Source organism: Vulpes lagopus, chromosome 21 (assembly GCF_018345385.1).
Source record: "Vulpes lagopus strain Blue_001 chromosome 21, ASM1834538v1, whole genome shotgun sequence".
NCBI classification, from domain to species: domain Eukaryota; kingdom Metazoa; phylum Chordata; class Mammalia; order Carnivora; family Canidae; genus Vulpes; species Vulpes lagopus.
In genome coordinates this window covers 20,469,795-20,485,824 of record NC_054844.1, presented here as the reverse complement: position 1 = coordinate 20,485,824, position 16,030 = coordinate 20,469,795, and the positions used below count along the sequence as shown (strand labels likewise).

The 16,030-nt window shown below is 38.0% G+C and overlaps 1 protein-coding gene across 8 annotated transcripts in view; it reads left to right on the top strand.

Annotated features, from left to right (window-relative positions):
- The first annotated feature begins 4,386 nt into the window (after positions 1–4,386).
- ABCC9 (ATP binding cassette subfamily C member 9) overlaps positions 4,387–16,030 on the top strand; it is a 150,483-nt gene continuing 138,839 nt past the window's right edge. Inside the window, exons 1-6 of one of the 8 annotated variants that reach the window (XM_041736004.1) lie at positions 4,389–4,662; positions 5,245–5,343; positions 5,715–5,829; positions 8,445–8,505; positions 9,803–9,964; positions 12,740–12,881. In XM_041736004.1, coding sequence (XP_041591938.1) covers positions 9,823–9,964; positions 12,740–12,881 — 284 coding nt within the window. In that variant the 5' untranslated portion in view covers positions 4,389–4,662; positions 5,245–5,343; positions 5,715–5,829; positions 8,445–8,505; positions 9,803–9,822. Of the gene's footprint in view, positions 4,663–5,244; positions 5,348–5,714; positions 5,830–8,444; positions 8,506–9,802; positions 9,965–12,739; positions 12,882–16,030 lie in introns of all 8 variants that reach the window. The other 7 variants (XM_041736003.1, XM_041736008.1, XM_041736002.1 and 4 more) reach the window with 7 other exon arrangements.

The following is a 16,030-nucleotide window of genomic DNA, read 5'->3' as shown; positions in this document are numbered from 1 at the left end:
CATTAGTCACAAGAGAGAGACAAATTGAAACCACAATAAGGAACCTGTCCGTACCCAGTAGAAGAATTAAAATTAAGTACTGGCAAGACAGTGGAAGAACTGAAACTCTCTTACTTTTCTGAAAGGCATGAAGGTTTCAATTTCTTTGGAGAACATTTTGGCAATTTCTGTAAAGTTATATATGTAATTACCATATGACCCAGCAAATTCAACACTTGTTACAGGTATGAAAATCATATTTATAAAACTTTCATTGAAGATTTATACATCATTATCAAAAACTGGAAATAACCCAAATATATATATATATAATCCAATATATATACATACATCCAACATGGATAAATCTCAAAAATATTATGATTAACCAAAAAAGTCAGACACAAGAGAATATATATTGTATGACATTTATATGACATTTTTGAATAGGCAAAGTGAATCTGTAGTGATAGACCTCAGATCAGTGATTACTGTAGGTGAGTGATGGTGAGATTGGTCATAGGCACAAGAGAACTTCCTGGGGAGATACAAATATCCTATTATCTTTTAGAGGTCATGGTTATATCAAAATATTTAAAAGGTTACATGTATAGTGGATTGTTTTTATTTTATGAAAATCATACGTAAAGTATGATTTAAAAATATAATGTACCTATTTCTAATGAAAACAATGATGTTGACTTCTTTTATTATTTAATATCATTCTGGATTTGGAGTTGATAAAGTTAGAATACAAATAAGCTAGAAGTATTTGCAAGCTGGAAGTAAGTTGTCTTAGTTTGGTTTGCTGTAACAAATTATCTGGGCAGTAATTTGTTGACTGAGTGGCTTTAACAACAAGCATTTATCTGTCACAGTTCTGGAGGCTGGGAAGTCTAACATCAAGGTACCAATGAATTTGGATGTTGTTGAGGGCCTCTGTCTGGTTTACAGATATCTATCTTCTCCCTGTCCTCACTGCAGAGAACAGAGAGAGCAAACTCTAGTCTCTTTCCCTTCATATAAGGACACTAATCCCATCATGACCTCATCTAACTATAATTACCTCCCAAAGGCCCTACCATTGCACTTGTGGTTAGTTTTAACATGTGAGGTTTGAGGGGAACACAAACATGCACTCCATAATATAAATGTAACACTATTTGCAGATAAAATTATATTTTTTGGACAGTCAGGGTAACATGGTAAAACAATTTTGAAATTGTTGAGAAAGCTTAGGAAAATGGCTATATATAAGGTAAATACATAATCAGAAAATGTAAATATCTAGTATATTCTTAACAGTAGTACAAAATACGAAAACAAAAATATAGAATTTGTATGATCGATCACAACAAGAAATGTACAGACCTATATAAATTTGATAGTAAGATAAAAAGAAGGCTTAAGTAAATGGGAAACCATGTTTCAGGGCAGAAAGAACACTAAAAATATTACTTCTTTGTAAATTACTTCTAAATTTAATGAGATGCCAATAAAATGCCCAACAGAGAATAGCTAAGAAAATTTTGAAAAGAGTAAAAAAGGAGACTAGCCTTCCTAGAGTTAAAATATACTTTAAAGCTATAATAATCAAATTTAACTGATTATAGTAATATAGTAAAAAAAAAAAAACTGTACAAAAGATCCATTAAATGGGGTGCCTGAAAAGCTCAGTTGGTTCAGCATCCAACTCTTGATTTTAGCTCAGGTCATGATCTCAGGGTCCTGAGATGGACCATGAGGTGGACCCCACATTGGGCTCTGCACTGAGCATAAACCCTGCGTAAGATTCTCTCTTCCTCTCTCTCTGCCCCCTCCCTTCACTTCCCCCCTACTCTCTCTTCCTCTCTCTCCTCTTAAAAAAAAAAAAATCCATTAAACAGAATAGGTAGTCCAGAAACAAATCTTATTATAAAATAATAAGTATACCACATAGATTGTATGACACATGAGGGCAGAAGAAAAAGATTATTCAGTACATGGTGTTGGTGTAACAAAATATTAACTTCTCATCCCATAGCATATGCCAAAATAAATTCTAGAACAGAATAAAAAATCAAAAACCCTATAAACAAATACACATAAAGGTTAGTATTTATTAACCAAAGCGTTAGAATACAATGCTCTAGTCAAAGACACCAAATTTGCCTAAGTAAATTTTCTTTTGGAAGAAAGCACTAAGAGGGCAGAGACCCTAGAGGTCTGACTCATCACTAACCTCTGTGACCTAAGAAGATCTAGCACTATGTGGGGTCTAATAAATCTTTATAGGATGTTTTTATTTTTATTTTTTTGTAAAAGCAGCACCACTGTCATTTTATTAAATGACAAACTAGAAAAATATTTGTCATGTATATGTAAAGATTCATATCCTCTTATTAAAAGTTCATGCAAACTATAAGAAACTTCATTAAGACCCATTAGGTGGATGCAGATATGGACAAAATATTCACAAAAAAGATAAATGAACATTTGAAAACATAATACGAATAACAAAGGATTGCTTGTTATCTGTCAAATTATAGGATTTTTAAAAAATAAATATGAATATTCAATGCTGGTTTGGGTGTAAGTGTAATAGGTCATCTCATTCAGTTTGGGAGAAGTTAACAGAAACTTTTTAGAGAAGTAATTTTGCATTCTATATCCACAGCCCTAAAGATACTACTTTTGACCCTGTACTTATTTTTCAGAAAATGTACCTTAAGTAAGTTATCTGCTGCAAAGAAAGAAGAAACTTTATTTTTAAAGTTCATCATAGGATTAAATATGGTAGTGAAAAATCAGCAGCTATAGATCCAACAGTAGAAAAATGGATTTTAGATGATGATGGCCACACAATCCATTGTGTAGCCAATTAAATGATTTCTATAAAGATCTTAAAATCCCATCAGAAGATAAATGTTTTTAAAAGATACAGTGAGGAGGGGATCCCTGGGTGGCGCAGCGGTTTGGCGCCTGCCTTTGGCCCAGGGCGCGATTCTGGAGACCCGGGATCGAATCCCACGTCAGGCTCCCGGTGCATGGAGCCTACTTCTCCCTCTGCCTGTGTCTCTGCCCCTCTCTCTCTCTGTGACTATCATAAATAAAAGAAAAATACTGTGAGGAGACAAGTTATTTTGTGATTGCCAACAGTATTAAATATATATAGAAAAAATAGTAATGATGGCATACATATTAGCTTTTACAGAAAGGGCAGGCATTCAGCATTTTAAAGGATTATTTCATTAACCCTCACATCAAGACTATGAAGCCATATCTATCTATCTATCTATCTATCTATCTATCTATCATCATCATCATCATATTATTATTATTTTTCCCACTGAACAGGTGAGGAAATTAGTACATGGAGAGATGGAGTAATTTGCCCAAGTGTTTGAGCTAAGTGAGGTAGCAGAGCTTGATAGCCGGTTAGCTCTTGCATCCTTGCTTTTTTTACTACCGTTAAAACATAACGAAATGTTTCCAGTTCTGTAAGTGTGGAGGCCCACTGGTCTCCCTCATACTTTTCAATAATTTCCAAAGTTTCTACAGTAAGCATGACTTTTAATCACTATAAAAATCAGCTAAATAGGGATCCCTGGGTGGCGCAGCGGTTTGGCGCCTGCCTTTGGCCCAGGGCGTGATCCTGGAGACCCAGGATCGAATCCCACGTCGGGCTCCCGGTGCATGGAGCCTGCTTCTCCCTCTGCCTGTGTCTCTGCCTCTCTCTCTCTCTCTGTGACTGTCATAAATAAATAAAATAAAAAAAAAATATAAAAAAAAATCAGCTAAATAATATATATATATATTTTGTAATGTTAACTTTTTATTTTTTTAAGATTTTATTTATTTATTTATGATAGACAGAGAGAGTCAGAGTGGAGGAGGGAGAAGCAGGCTCCATGCGGGGAGCCCAACGCGGAGCCCAACGCGGGACTCGATCCAGGGACTCCAGGATCCCGCCCTGGGCCAAAGGCAGGCGCTAAACCGCTGGGCCACCCCGGGATCCCCTATTATTATTAATTATTATTATTATTATTTTTTTTAATGCTAAAGTCAACCTGATTTTCTGTAGCTACACTCAGGTGTCCGTCTGGGGATTGCCTGCACCCCCTGCTTCCAGGTGTCTCTCCGCGGCCCCGCGGGGGAGCCCAGGACCCCCTCGGGGGGATCCCCGGGCTCCCCGGGTTCCACCCCGGGACCCGATCCCGGTTCTCGAAGCCCGCTTTCTGTGTGCGCCTGCGTCGTGCCAAACAGCTCCAGGGTGCCGCTGGCAAGCCTTGAAGCGCCGCGGGACGGGAGGCTTCGGGACCCTCCCAGCCGTCGCCCCGCGGGCCCCGCCGGCCTCTAGCGGCCGCGGGTCCCGGCTTCGGTCGCCGCAGCGCCCTTCCCGCGGGAAATCCCCGGGGCGCGCGGGGCGGGGCGCGCGGGGCGGGGCGGGGGTCGGCTCAGCCCCCCCAGGGCGCGGAGGCCGGGAGGCCGCGGGGCCCCGGGGCGCAGGCCACGCTCCGGGAGGGCGCCCTGGCGGTCGCGCGCACCCGGGGCCGCAGCCCGCCTGCCCACCTTCCTGGAGCCGCCGGGACAGATGCTGAGCGCCAGGACCACTGCAAGGGAGCGCGCCCGGCCCCTGAGAAAGTCGAGTGTTCACTTAAGAAAGGGCTGCCCGGGGACAAAACTCACGGCTTGGGGGCTGGGGTGAGTGTACTTTAGACACGTTATGCCCTTGAGAGTGGATTCTCTCCGGTGGGGAGCGAGCGCGGGTGGGGTGCGGGCCGGAGCCCCACTCTCGGGGAGCGAGGGCAAGCGCGGCCGCCGGCCGGGGAGCCCCCGAGGTTCCCGGGCTGCTGGGGTGCTTGCCTGGAGGCGGCCCTATACATCTCCCAGGTCCGCTTGTTGGGGTGCGGGGGGGCGACGACCTCCCCAGATCCGCTTCCTTTTGTGGTTGGTAAAAGGGCGCCTATAGAACCTGGGGGGGGGGAGTTTTTTACAAGTGCAAGTGAGTGGGTACCTTGCGTGTCTTGACGTCTGAAAGCCTGACTCCAGAGCAGCACTATGTACACTGCAAGTTTCGGTGTGGGATGAAGTTTGGGGGACGCGTGTTCCCTCGGGTTTGCAAAAGCTTCGCATCGCGCGCCCCAGGACGGAGCGCGGGGCCGAGCGGGGGTGGGGAGGGTCCCAGTCCCAGTCCCAGGCGCTGCGGCGCTCGGGGCTGGTGCCCAGTTTCCTGCCTCGGAGTTCTCGGGTCCGCCCCGGCTCACAGCAGCTTGTGCAATTTAGAAACCCGATAGGAGGCAGCAGCTGATCTCCCACCACCCTAAAAATAATCCGCTCCGGCGCCCTGCGTGCTTCGGCTAGGGGAGGAAAACTGCCTTCGGAGTAAGTGAGTCCGTCTTCTTTTTTTTTTAATTTTTATTTTTTAACCTAAATAGGATTTAAGCATCACTGAGAGTTCCCGTAAAGTGTGCATTTCGGTAACCAAGAGGCGCCCGCGCAGTCTCGCAGCGCTGCCTCCGGGGTCGCTATTTCTAGGATGAAGGCTCCGGGGCCCCAGCCCCAGAAGGGAGGGCGTGGGATCAGGTTTCCAGCTTTGCTTAACGGAACTCAGCCGGCTCTTGCTTTTAAAACCTGCCGGGGATCGTGCAAGGAGTGAAATTACTGATTTTTTTTTTTTCCTCTTAAACGGGCTCCTGTATTGTTCACGAAGTCGTTTTCTATCTGCTTGATTTTTGTGACTCTTGACTTTTTAGGAGTTCTGCGTCTGAGCTGGAAATTGACACTTAAGACAGTGTAGTAAGCCGGTGTTTTGAAGGTAGTGCAAGTGCACGAGTAGGGGTGTGAAGCAGCATCATACGACCGCCCAAGGTATTTATTTTTTGCTTGTTTGTTCAATTTACGATTAAAAACAACATCCCACTGTCGTGTCTGAATCTTATCTGTTGAGGGCCTTTTCCTTTAGTGTGCGATAGAACTTCAACCGGTGCTTTGAGATCAGGCGCTAAATCAGAAGTCAGTGGTCAGTTTTGCTAGTGACTTTCCTACTTGGATCTGTCATTCAGAGAGAGAGACAGACAAACAGACAGACAGGTAGACAGACATCTTTTGTTTCATATTTTGGGAGTCATAGGCTGAATGAAAGATTTCAAAGAAGTTACTCCATTTGTTTCTTAAGTGACCGATTCCTGAAAATGCCCTAGATCATGCTAATGCCCTAAATTCTTTACAATGTCATGTTTCCCTCTCACATATAGTTAATCTGCAAATAACTAAAGAGTGAGTTACTTTGTCTGGAAGCATGAAAGGTTTTTTCTTTTTTTCTTTTTTTTTTATTGCTTTTAGCATGTTTTCTTCAGGTGCTTCCAGCATGTTAAAGTTCTCTGAGGTAGCTACTCTGTTAGAACTGACACTTTCTTCTGGATGAGCAGGAAAGAGTGTTCGTTTTTAACTTTAGTCATCAACTAAATCTAAATTTTATAATGCCTAAGGGTGTGGAACTTCACATCATGCATTTCAAAGAGTGAGAATACTGAGGATGCAATTCTTGCCATGAAATCATAGGTCTGGTCATCAAGGAGTATTTTCCTTCTGTGTTTTCTGCTTTGCAGACCATCCCTATAATCAGAGTTTCGCTTTTGACATTTGTCTTTAAGTTTAATTCAGTCAAGTTCTTCAACCCTGTCTGCTGTTATAAACACTTGAACATCTTTCAGTAGCTTTTTGCTTGTGGGGAGAAAAGTGTCATGTCTTCCCATCTGGCCCCTTTTCTCTCTCCTCCGTCTTCCTGGATACTCAGGGCCTCTGTCAGTGCTTAGTTGAACTAGACAGCTCCAGAAGAGGCAGGGGTGTCACATGACAGAGTGACGTGACAGAGTTTAGCCAGCAAGAGCAGTAATCTGTACTGTTCCCAGAACGTCCCTAACTTAATCATAGTTCAGAGAGGGAAACCCTGAATGACAACAGGAGATTTAAAAATTAATTCAAGGTCCTGATTAAATAAAATGCCTTTCGTTAACATGATAACCATCAACATGTCTACAAGTTCACTCCTTCCCTCTTTTTGCCCACTGTTGTAAGATGGGCTGTTAGAATGTGCCACATGTGTACTGGATGTTGGAGAAAGAAGCTAAGGGTCAGAGGGAAAAGGATGGAGGTCGGGGAGACAGAGACAAAAATAGAAGGAGAGAGGTGGTGAGAGGTAGTGAATAGGTTGGGAGCCCCAGGGCATATGTTAGAGATAGTGGTAGAAGGAAGAAATTCTGAAGCTTTCACTTTATTAATCTGAAGTGTATACCTTAGTGTGATTATATCATTGTATATTTCCCTGTCTAGTAGATCATAACCTTTACATTATACCAAAACTATTGGGATTAGTGTAGTCCGATTTATGCAGCCTAAGACCACAGCTACTATTTGTCATGTACATTCTTGGATTCCTAGTGCCTAGCACATGGTCAGCATCAACAAGTATTTTTAGAGTTAACGAATGGCCTAGAATCCCAGATATCAGGTACATGGCTAGAAATGTTCTTTGACTTTCTCAGGTTGCTGTAGTTCTCTGCTATTTTCTTTCCACCACTATATGCGTTTATCCAACATTTACTTGATTGGTAGGTTTGAGGATTGCTTAAATATACCAGGTAGGCAATGCTTATTATAGCTAATGAAGTATATGTTTTACAAATTCAGATATTACTTTAGTATTTGGCTCAATGACAGTGATTAAATATCAGTATTTATAAATGTGGCCAATTGAAATATTATAATTTCGGATAAAATTATAAAACTGGCAAAAGTAAAAATTATTTTCTGGTCCATTCTAGGAAACAGTTTACACATGTCTTTCAATAAGTGTGGACTCAAGTTTCTTTTTGTCATTTCTTCTTAATAAAAGAGATAGTCTAAAAAAGTAAAAGAAAAGAAATAGTCTTCGAAATTTCATTACTAGCTGCTATTTTTCAGTTTCTGGGGTTCACCCCCCCATTTGTTTTCCTGATGGACATTTCTGTACAAGGTTAAGGTATACAGCATGATGGTTTAATTTAGTATTGTAAAATGATTACCACTATAGGTTTAGTTAAGATCTATCACTGTAGCTACAGTATATAATACAAAATTCCACTTTACTGTTATTTTAAAAATCTCAAGCCTTTTAAAATTATTTTATGAGGCTGGGAGGCTTAATAGCTGCTAAGAATTTGCCAAGCATATACCCTCATCTTGAGTTTCCTTAATATAATTTTTTAAATTAGAAAAGGTCTCAACTAGAGATTATATCAATGATGTCCAACAAAAGGGCTTACCAGAAACAATATGTGAAAGGAATTCCAAATAAGAATTTATATACTGTAAACACAGGCTTTTTAACTAGTTGTTCTATTCATAGAATGCTTTATAAAACTTTTGCTTGAAATTTGGTCTCTCCGGTAGCATACCTACTGTTGCCAATCTTTTCTGTGTAACACTCTTTGGTTTCTTCCTAGGGAACAATATTGTTCATGACCATTGCTAAATCATTTCTCAATGAAAGGGAAGAGAGAAAAGGTACTACTTTACTTATTTATACCTTTGCCAACCTTCAATAATCCAATTCACAATCCAGTGTGACATAAATGTGGAAAAGAAACAAAGTCCAATGAGGTTAAAAATCTTAACCTGCTACTTCTTTTAATGAGAATAGATGAGATGTTATTTAAAAATAGGTTGGAGGCTGCATGATGCAGTGGGAGAAACAGTTTAAGTCAGACACATGCGTGTAGATCACTGCTACTCTACTGGTTGGCAAGTTACTGAGGCTCTTCTGTAAAACACAAATAACTAACATTGCATGGTTGTCCTAAAGACAAAGTGCCCAGAATTTGGGAGGTGGTAAATAAATAGGAGGAATTATAAAAGAATTTTTAGAAGGCTTAAAACTCTTCAGAATTTCACAGTGGTATTTTGATGGAGCAGATCCTTGCTCCTGTATCACCTGTTTTGGTGCAGCAACAGGAGGAATTCATTTAAAATGTGAGTAGCAGTGTGTCATTCCTCTGATCAAATCATCCCTCAAAGAGTCCACTTCATTGAGTAGAAGCCCAAGTCACAACAATGGCTAGCAAAACCCTGGGATACCTTGTCCTCAGTTTCCTCTCTAAATTTGTCTACTTCTCCTCTACTATTAATATTGGTTTCCAGTTAAAAAACTTTTTTTTTTTTTTTTGCTTCGAAACTTGATTAGAGTACATTTCGTGTAAGGAAGTTCTCTGATTGTGGGACGTGATTTCATTAATTGAGTTATTTTTCTCAAGCACTTGATTTTAATATTCTTCAGAGAAGGGCTGACTTCTCTTTGCTGCCACATTGGTTTCGTATATTAGTATTCCTTTGTATAGTTAATGAAAAGTGGTGGTAAATTTTGTCCAGTTTAAGCTGTTTACTAATGCATTTTCAGTGAGAAAAGATGAGCAAGGATTTGATATTACACTATTTTGTGGTATCAGTTAGTGGTTTCACTTATTCTTTCTTTTTCTTGATATATCACCATTTTTGTTCTGTGAAATAATTTGAGTCACACACACACTTCTTTAAGGTACCATCATTGGTAGATATTAATAATTATATATTTTCCAAATTAAAATAAGATGTTTTTCTCCGAAAAGAAAAAGATTGAAAGGAAGTGATTTATAGAATGTATAAGGGCTTTATAAGAAACTCTCAAATGACTTTGGCATACAGTTTCCCATTTCCTCAATTGCAGAAACAAAAGGGGTTAATTTTATAATAACACCTCCTTCTTAGGGCTATGATTTTATGAAAGGGAATTTAATGAGAGGCTCTTTCTTTTTTCTCTTCCTTTTAGAGTAAGTCATATAAGAAGAAATGAGCCTTTCATTCTGTGGTAACAACATTTCTTCATATGATATCTATAAGGGTGTGTTACAAAATCCCTGCTTCGTGGATGCCCTCAACCTGGTCCCTCATGTCTTCCTGTTGTTTATTACTTTTCCAATACTGTTTATTGGTAAGTAATCTATTCTCCTATATATCCTCACCTAATATTTCTTTTAATATTCTTATTAAAAGAATAGTTCCTTTAATATTCTTATTATTTCTTAAGAAATAATATTCTTGTTCTTTCACCAATTACATGAAAACTGATAGGTAAATCTGTGACAAAAGAACAAGCCAGTTTTCTGTGCTTCTCAATTATTTACGTTCTCGTCATATGACATTCTGTAGATAAAATAGAAGTCATATGTCTTCTTAGAAGTGGACTTCAAGTAGCAGCAGTTTTTTGGAAAGAGGGAAAGAGAGTTACGTGGGATAGACTAAAGTCTTTGTTGAGATTGCTTTGTGTTGGTGAAGAGAATGAAAAATGAGTAAAACAGTATTGCCTGGGATATTCACTGGAACTGTCCAGTGAAACAGACGTATCAAACTCAAGACAAAAATGACTATCCCGCATTGTAAGCTCATTTGCAGGTACATCTTGGGCATTAACTTGCTAGAACAACTAATTCTTCGGGCCAGTGGGAAAGATTGCACGGAAAGTGACATTTTGGGGGAGCTGAGGACACAGAGTGTGCGAGTAGAAGTAAGAGTAGTAAGGGTACATTCCAGTTTGAAAGAATACTTATGCAAACTATTTGGAAAAGAGTTAAAAAAATACAATTTTCCTTATTGTTTTACAGTTTACAAATCCAGTTATTTAGATCATTGATATATAACTTATTAGCTTCCCTAAAACAGTCAAAATAGACCTCTTAACTTAGAAAATTTTTAAAAATAGAAGTGCCTGGGTGGCTCAGTCGGTTAAACAACTGCCTTTGGCTCAAGTCACAATCTCAGGGTCCTGGAATAGAGTACCTTCTCAGGCTCCCTGCTCAGCAAGGGAGTCTGCTTCTTCCTCTCCCTCTGCTCCTCCTCTTGTTCATGTGTGCATGCTTTCTCTCTCAAATAAATAAAATCTTTAAAAAATTTAAAAAATACATTTCACATGTGAAAATGACAGACTAATCTAAACATCTATTGAGCCTATCACCACTCATCTTAAGGAATCTAATGGTAAGAATATGAGTGAATCCCTCTGTGTGCTATTTCCTGAGCCTGTTACTCTTCCAATATCCTGTTACTATCTCTTCAAAAAAAGTAACCATTATCTGAATTTGGTGTTTAATTTTGCTTATAAAAATAAATTTGCTCATAAAAGTGAATGAGAAAGCTATCAGATTAATTTTCTTAAGAAAACTAGCATATTTTAATGATCTGCTTTGAAAGAAGGTTTGAAGTTTTTAAAAATTATTTGAGAGAGAGAAAAAGAGTGAGTGAGTGAGAGAGAGAGAGCATAAATAGGGAGGAGGGGTACAGAGAGAAGTAGACTCCCTCCTGAGCAGAGAGCCTAATGTGGGACTCGATTCCAGGACCCTGGGATCATGACCCAAGCTGAAGTCAGACGCTTAATGGTCTGAGCCACCGAGGTGCCCTGAAAGGTTTAAAAATAATTTGTATGCTTTTATTTCTTCATGTAACAAATATTAATTGAGAGACTGCTATGTACCTGGCATTATAACAGTGGTCAAAAATTTTCTGTTATATGATATATCATATCATGCAGAGGCCAATGAAACTCTTAGCACATAGTTTTTCATTTTAAATATATAGACATTAAATATAACGTCTGTATAACCAGAGTGGCCATGTATAGAAACATGAGTTGTTGTTTATGTGGTTGATATTATTTGTAGGATATTAACAATGCCCTTTGGCCAAAAGGAGACCATACTTTTTTATTGCAGTTTGACAGTTAATAATTCATTTTGACATTCATCTAACTTCTTGAGGGCAATTACTGTGATAGTCTGTTTGTATCACTAGCATCGAACACAGGCTGGCAAAAAGGTATTTGAAACAAGTGGAATTGGTGTGAACATTGCAAAGGGGGATGGTGGAGAAAAATGCAGACTGTTATCTATAACATTGGCTACTTAAATTAGCGAGATTGTGATTAATCTCAAAGAAGTATCAGGTATAAGGAAAGTTTGCCTGAAAGAGTTTACAGCATAAATTCTAGTACAATAGGTTAAACGTAGCTATTCTTTCCACAATGAAATTCATTCTGGAACAACTGAGACATGAATCAATTTTCTTTTCAAAAAATGCTTCAGGGTCCCATCAGTCCTTACAGAAATTCCTTCCTGTGATATTTCCAGCACAAACCCAGATTCGTTCTTGAAGTATGTGAGGCTTCTCTACAAAAAAAAAAAAAATTTCTTTGAGAAAATATCATTACCACTATTGAATAGTGTTGGCCTCGTCATAAGTTCTAATTTTTCTCATGCATATGATTGGGTTGACTCAACTGATGAGTTCTACATTTCATTACAAAATATGTTTTTTTTGTTAGCCCCCCCCCCCACAGATCCCGTTTTGAAAGATTTTAGACACCAAATTGCTTTTACTAACATCATTTAATTTCCTCTTAAATGAATCAGGGATCTGTCAGTAAGAGCTGTGATCAGCATGAAAAAATTATGTTGTCACCTAGAATTGGTGATGTTCTTGAGCAGTGCAACAAATGTCAGTGTGTTAACCTAGGCAGTCTTGTAAAAATTCATTGAAATTGAATTGTTACTTTTTTAACACAATGAAAATAGACTGGGATTTTCATTGCTACCGTAGAAAGCACCTTTCGATCCTGTTTCAGGAATTTCTCATCCCCCAAATGATATTACAGTGTGAATTAGTTCCATGATTATAATTAATCCTTTTATTTCTTCTCTCTCTCTTTTTTTTCCAGGGTGGGGAAGTCAAAGCTCAAAGGTACAAATTCATCACAACACATGGCTTCATTTTCCTGGACATAACCTGAGATGGATTCTTACATTTGCTCTTCTATTTGTGCATGTTTGTGAAATAGCAGAAGGCATTGTTTCTGATTCGTAAGTGATTCGACATAGTTATAATGATTACATTATACTAGTGGGTATATTGATGTGGATGGTAGTGAAGAGCATACCAAGTCAGGCTTAACTTTTTAGTTATAATTTATTAGGAACAGCATTTGTCACACATTTAGTAGCAGTCCTGCTAATCTGTGATTTCATTTACCCACGATCAACTGATGTCTGGGAGTAGATGATCCTCTTTCTGATGATGGGTAGTCAGAAGGTCAGTAGTAGACTAACACTGCATCACAATGCTTATGCCATTCACCTCCCTTCATCTCATCATGCAGATATCATATCATCTAGAAATCATCACAAGAAGAAAGGTGAATACAGTATAATAAATATCTTGAGAGAGAGGGAGACCACATTCACATAACTTTTACAACAGTATATTGTTATAATTATTCTATTTTATAATTATTAATTGTCAATCTCTTACAATGCCTACTCTATACATTAATCTTTATCATAGGTATGTATGTGTAAGAACGTGGTATAGATAGGACTCACCACTATATCTGTGATTTCAGGCATCCACTGAGGTCTTGGAACATATCCCCCACAGATAAAAGGGGGACTGCTGCATTTGATAATAATGTGTTTTGTCTGTATTCTTGTGTTGCTACATAATTTCTCTGATAACAAAAATTCAGGTCTCTGTGACTCGTACTTATTCATGTGCTATTTGTTCATTCATCTATGTAGCTCTTAAAGAAAGTTCTCTCCTTTTAAACACTTTGATGTTTACCTTGTCTATCAATATAAGTGTACATAGATTGTCTATATTGACATAAAGCTCTAATAGCTATATATTTACATATAAATATATAACCAGTCCTCAGATATTTCCGTTTTTAAATAAAGAAGCAGAGATAGATGAATGGGCATTAAAGAAGTGTGAGAACCATTGGGGATATAGCCACAAATTGAAGCAAAACACAAAACTATTTTAAAAATCAAGATTTGTCATAAAACCCATATTTTTGAAGGAATTTTGCCATTCTTATAAAGGAAGTTTGCATTAGGCAGTTAGAATATAATGAATTCTCCTTATAAACTGGAACATAATGTGAGGAAAATATTTTTATCACATACTAACAAAAAACAGGAAAAATTTTGATAAGCCACATCAAATAGGAGAATTTTGATTATGAAATTTTGCTAAATGGTACACCATTAATTAAAGAATTGAGATATGAAAGTTCTTAAAGGTTTTTAAAAAGAGGGGTGCCTGGGTAGCTCAGTGGTTGAGCATCAGCCTTTGGCTTAGGGCGTGATCCTGGGTCCTGGGATTGAGTCTGACATCAGGTCCCCTGCAGGGAGCCTGGTTCTCCCTCTGCCTATGTCTCTGCCTCTTTCTTTGTGTCTTTCATGAAAAAGTAAATAAAATTTCTAAAAAAAAAAGTTTTTAAAAAGAAAGCTCAAAAATCATTTTCCTTTTATCTAATAAGGACCTTCCCTGACATCTGTTTATGTTTTTCTATCGCAATTAACAAGGAATGAAACTTCTCAGCTTTTGTTACAGAGCCAACTATTTTGTAATGTTTTACGACAGTTCTTTGCATGGATGTGCATGTCTTAGTTTCTGATAAAAGGAAAAATCAAAGACTCTGAAGATACTGCATGCCTTCAAGCATTTGGACACTTACTTGACTATTATCTTACTGATTATTGTTTAAAACCTGTCAGTGTATTTGTATCCTATTGTATTAGCATAACCAATTTTAGTCTTCATTTTTTAACATATTGGCTGACTCTCTGTGTTTCTGTGTGTATGTATAAAGTGGAAGATAGAGCAGTCCAATGTTTCCTAAAAACTTGACACCATGTAGGCAAGGATGCCTCCTTTTTTCCAGCCTTGTGATTAGTGTAGAAATTCAGTTAGAGAGTTAGAGGCTGTGTTAACAATGGTGAAGACACATGCTTATGGCAGAAACTTGTGTTATGGCAGTAGTGATTTGAAAGGGCCATCCTGAAATCAAGCAGAAATGCAGTCTTGATTCTTTAGCTGTGGACTGCTTCCTCTTAACCTTTTTATTCAAGCTTCTCAAAAATCATTTTCCAGTGATTCCTGCACTCCAAAATTTAGTTTGCTTTCTTGCTTGCCTTATTTTGTTCTGGAAACTGCTTGCACAAGAATGCCAGTGAACATCAAAGACACCTTTATGTACACTTTTCTTCCTTATCATACCCAGTACATTGGACGTTGCTGATCATTATTTCCTTACTTCTTTTTCTGTAACAAAATATTATGAACTATTCTTTACTTAAAATGTAACAGATGCTCATTATAATTAGTGAAATAATGCAAAGATTTTCCTAATTGACCATTTGATTTTTTTAATAATACAAATATTAAAGCTATTCATTTTTCTTTCAAAACATCCTTATCTGTTTTGCACATATTTTTGTAAGAAATGTCCTCTTTTTTATTTCTATCCAACTAGTTTATGGTTCTGATTTAGATACTCGCCTAGGTCTAGGAATTATTTTTAGTTGCTTTTTAGCCTAATATGATTGATTTATTAGTAGAGCATGTAATTTGTTAAACAAATATCTTTTGGGACTTTGTAACATTTCCATTATAGTTAAATATTTGATTACTTTATACATTTTCTTTTACTTTTTTTTTACTTTATACATTTTTAATGAGAATTAGAAAATAATGTATTTTCTTTGTTGGAGACAAAATTTTCTTAGATTACTCAAGTCCTGTGTGTGATTATTTTTATACTATTTTAAAAAATATTTTATTTATTTACTTGAGAGAGAGAGAACATGAGAGGGAGAGAGGGGCAGAGGGAAAGGGAGAAGCAGACTCCCCGCTGAACAGGGAGCCCAACTCAGGGCTGGATCCCAGGACTTCAGAATCATGACCTGAGTCAGAGGCATATGCTTAACGGACTGAGCCACCAGGTGCCCCCTATTTTTATACTATTTAATTCATCAAATTCTAAAAATGTTTATTAAAGTCTTCACTATTATTGTGTTTTCATTTAAGCTTTTATTTTTATTATTTTGTCTTTTTTGAAAATATCTTTGTCCTCCATGATGAATGCATTTTGGTTTTCTTCTTTACTTTCTGAGTAAAGATTTTCTGCTATAATGGGATGTGTGTGCTTCTACCAGAACCTTGAAGT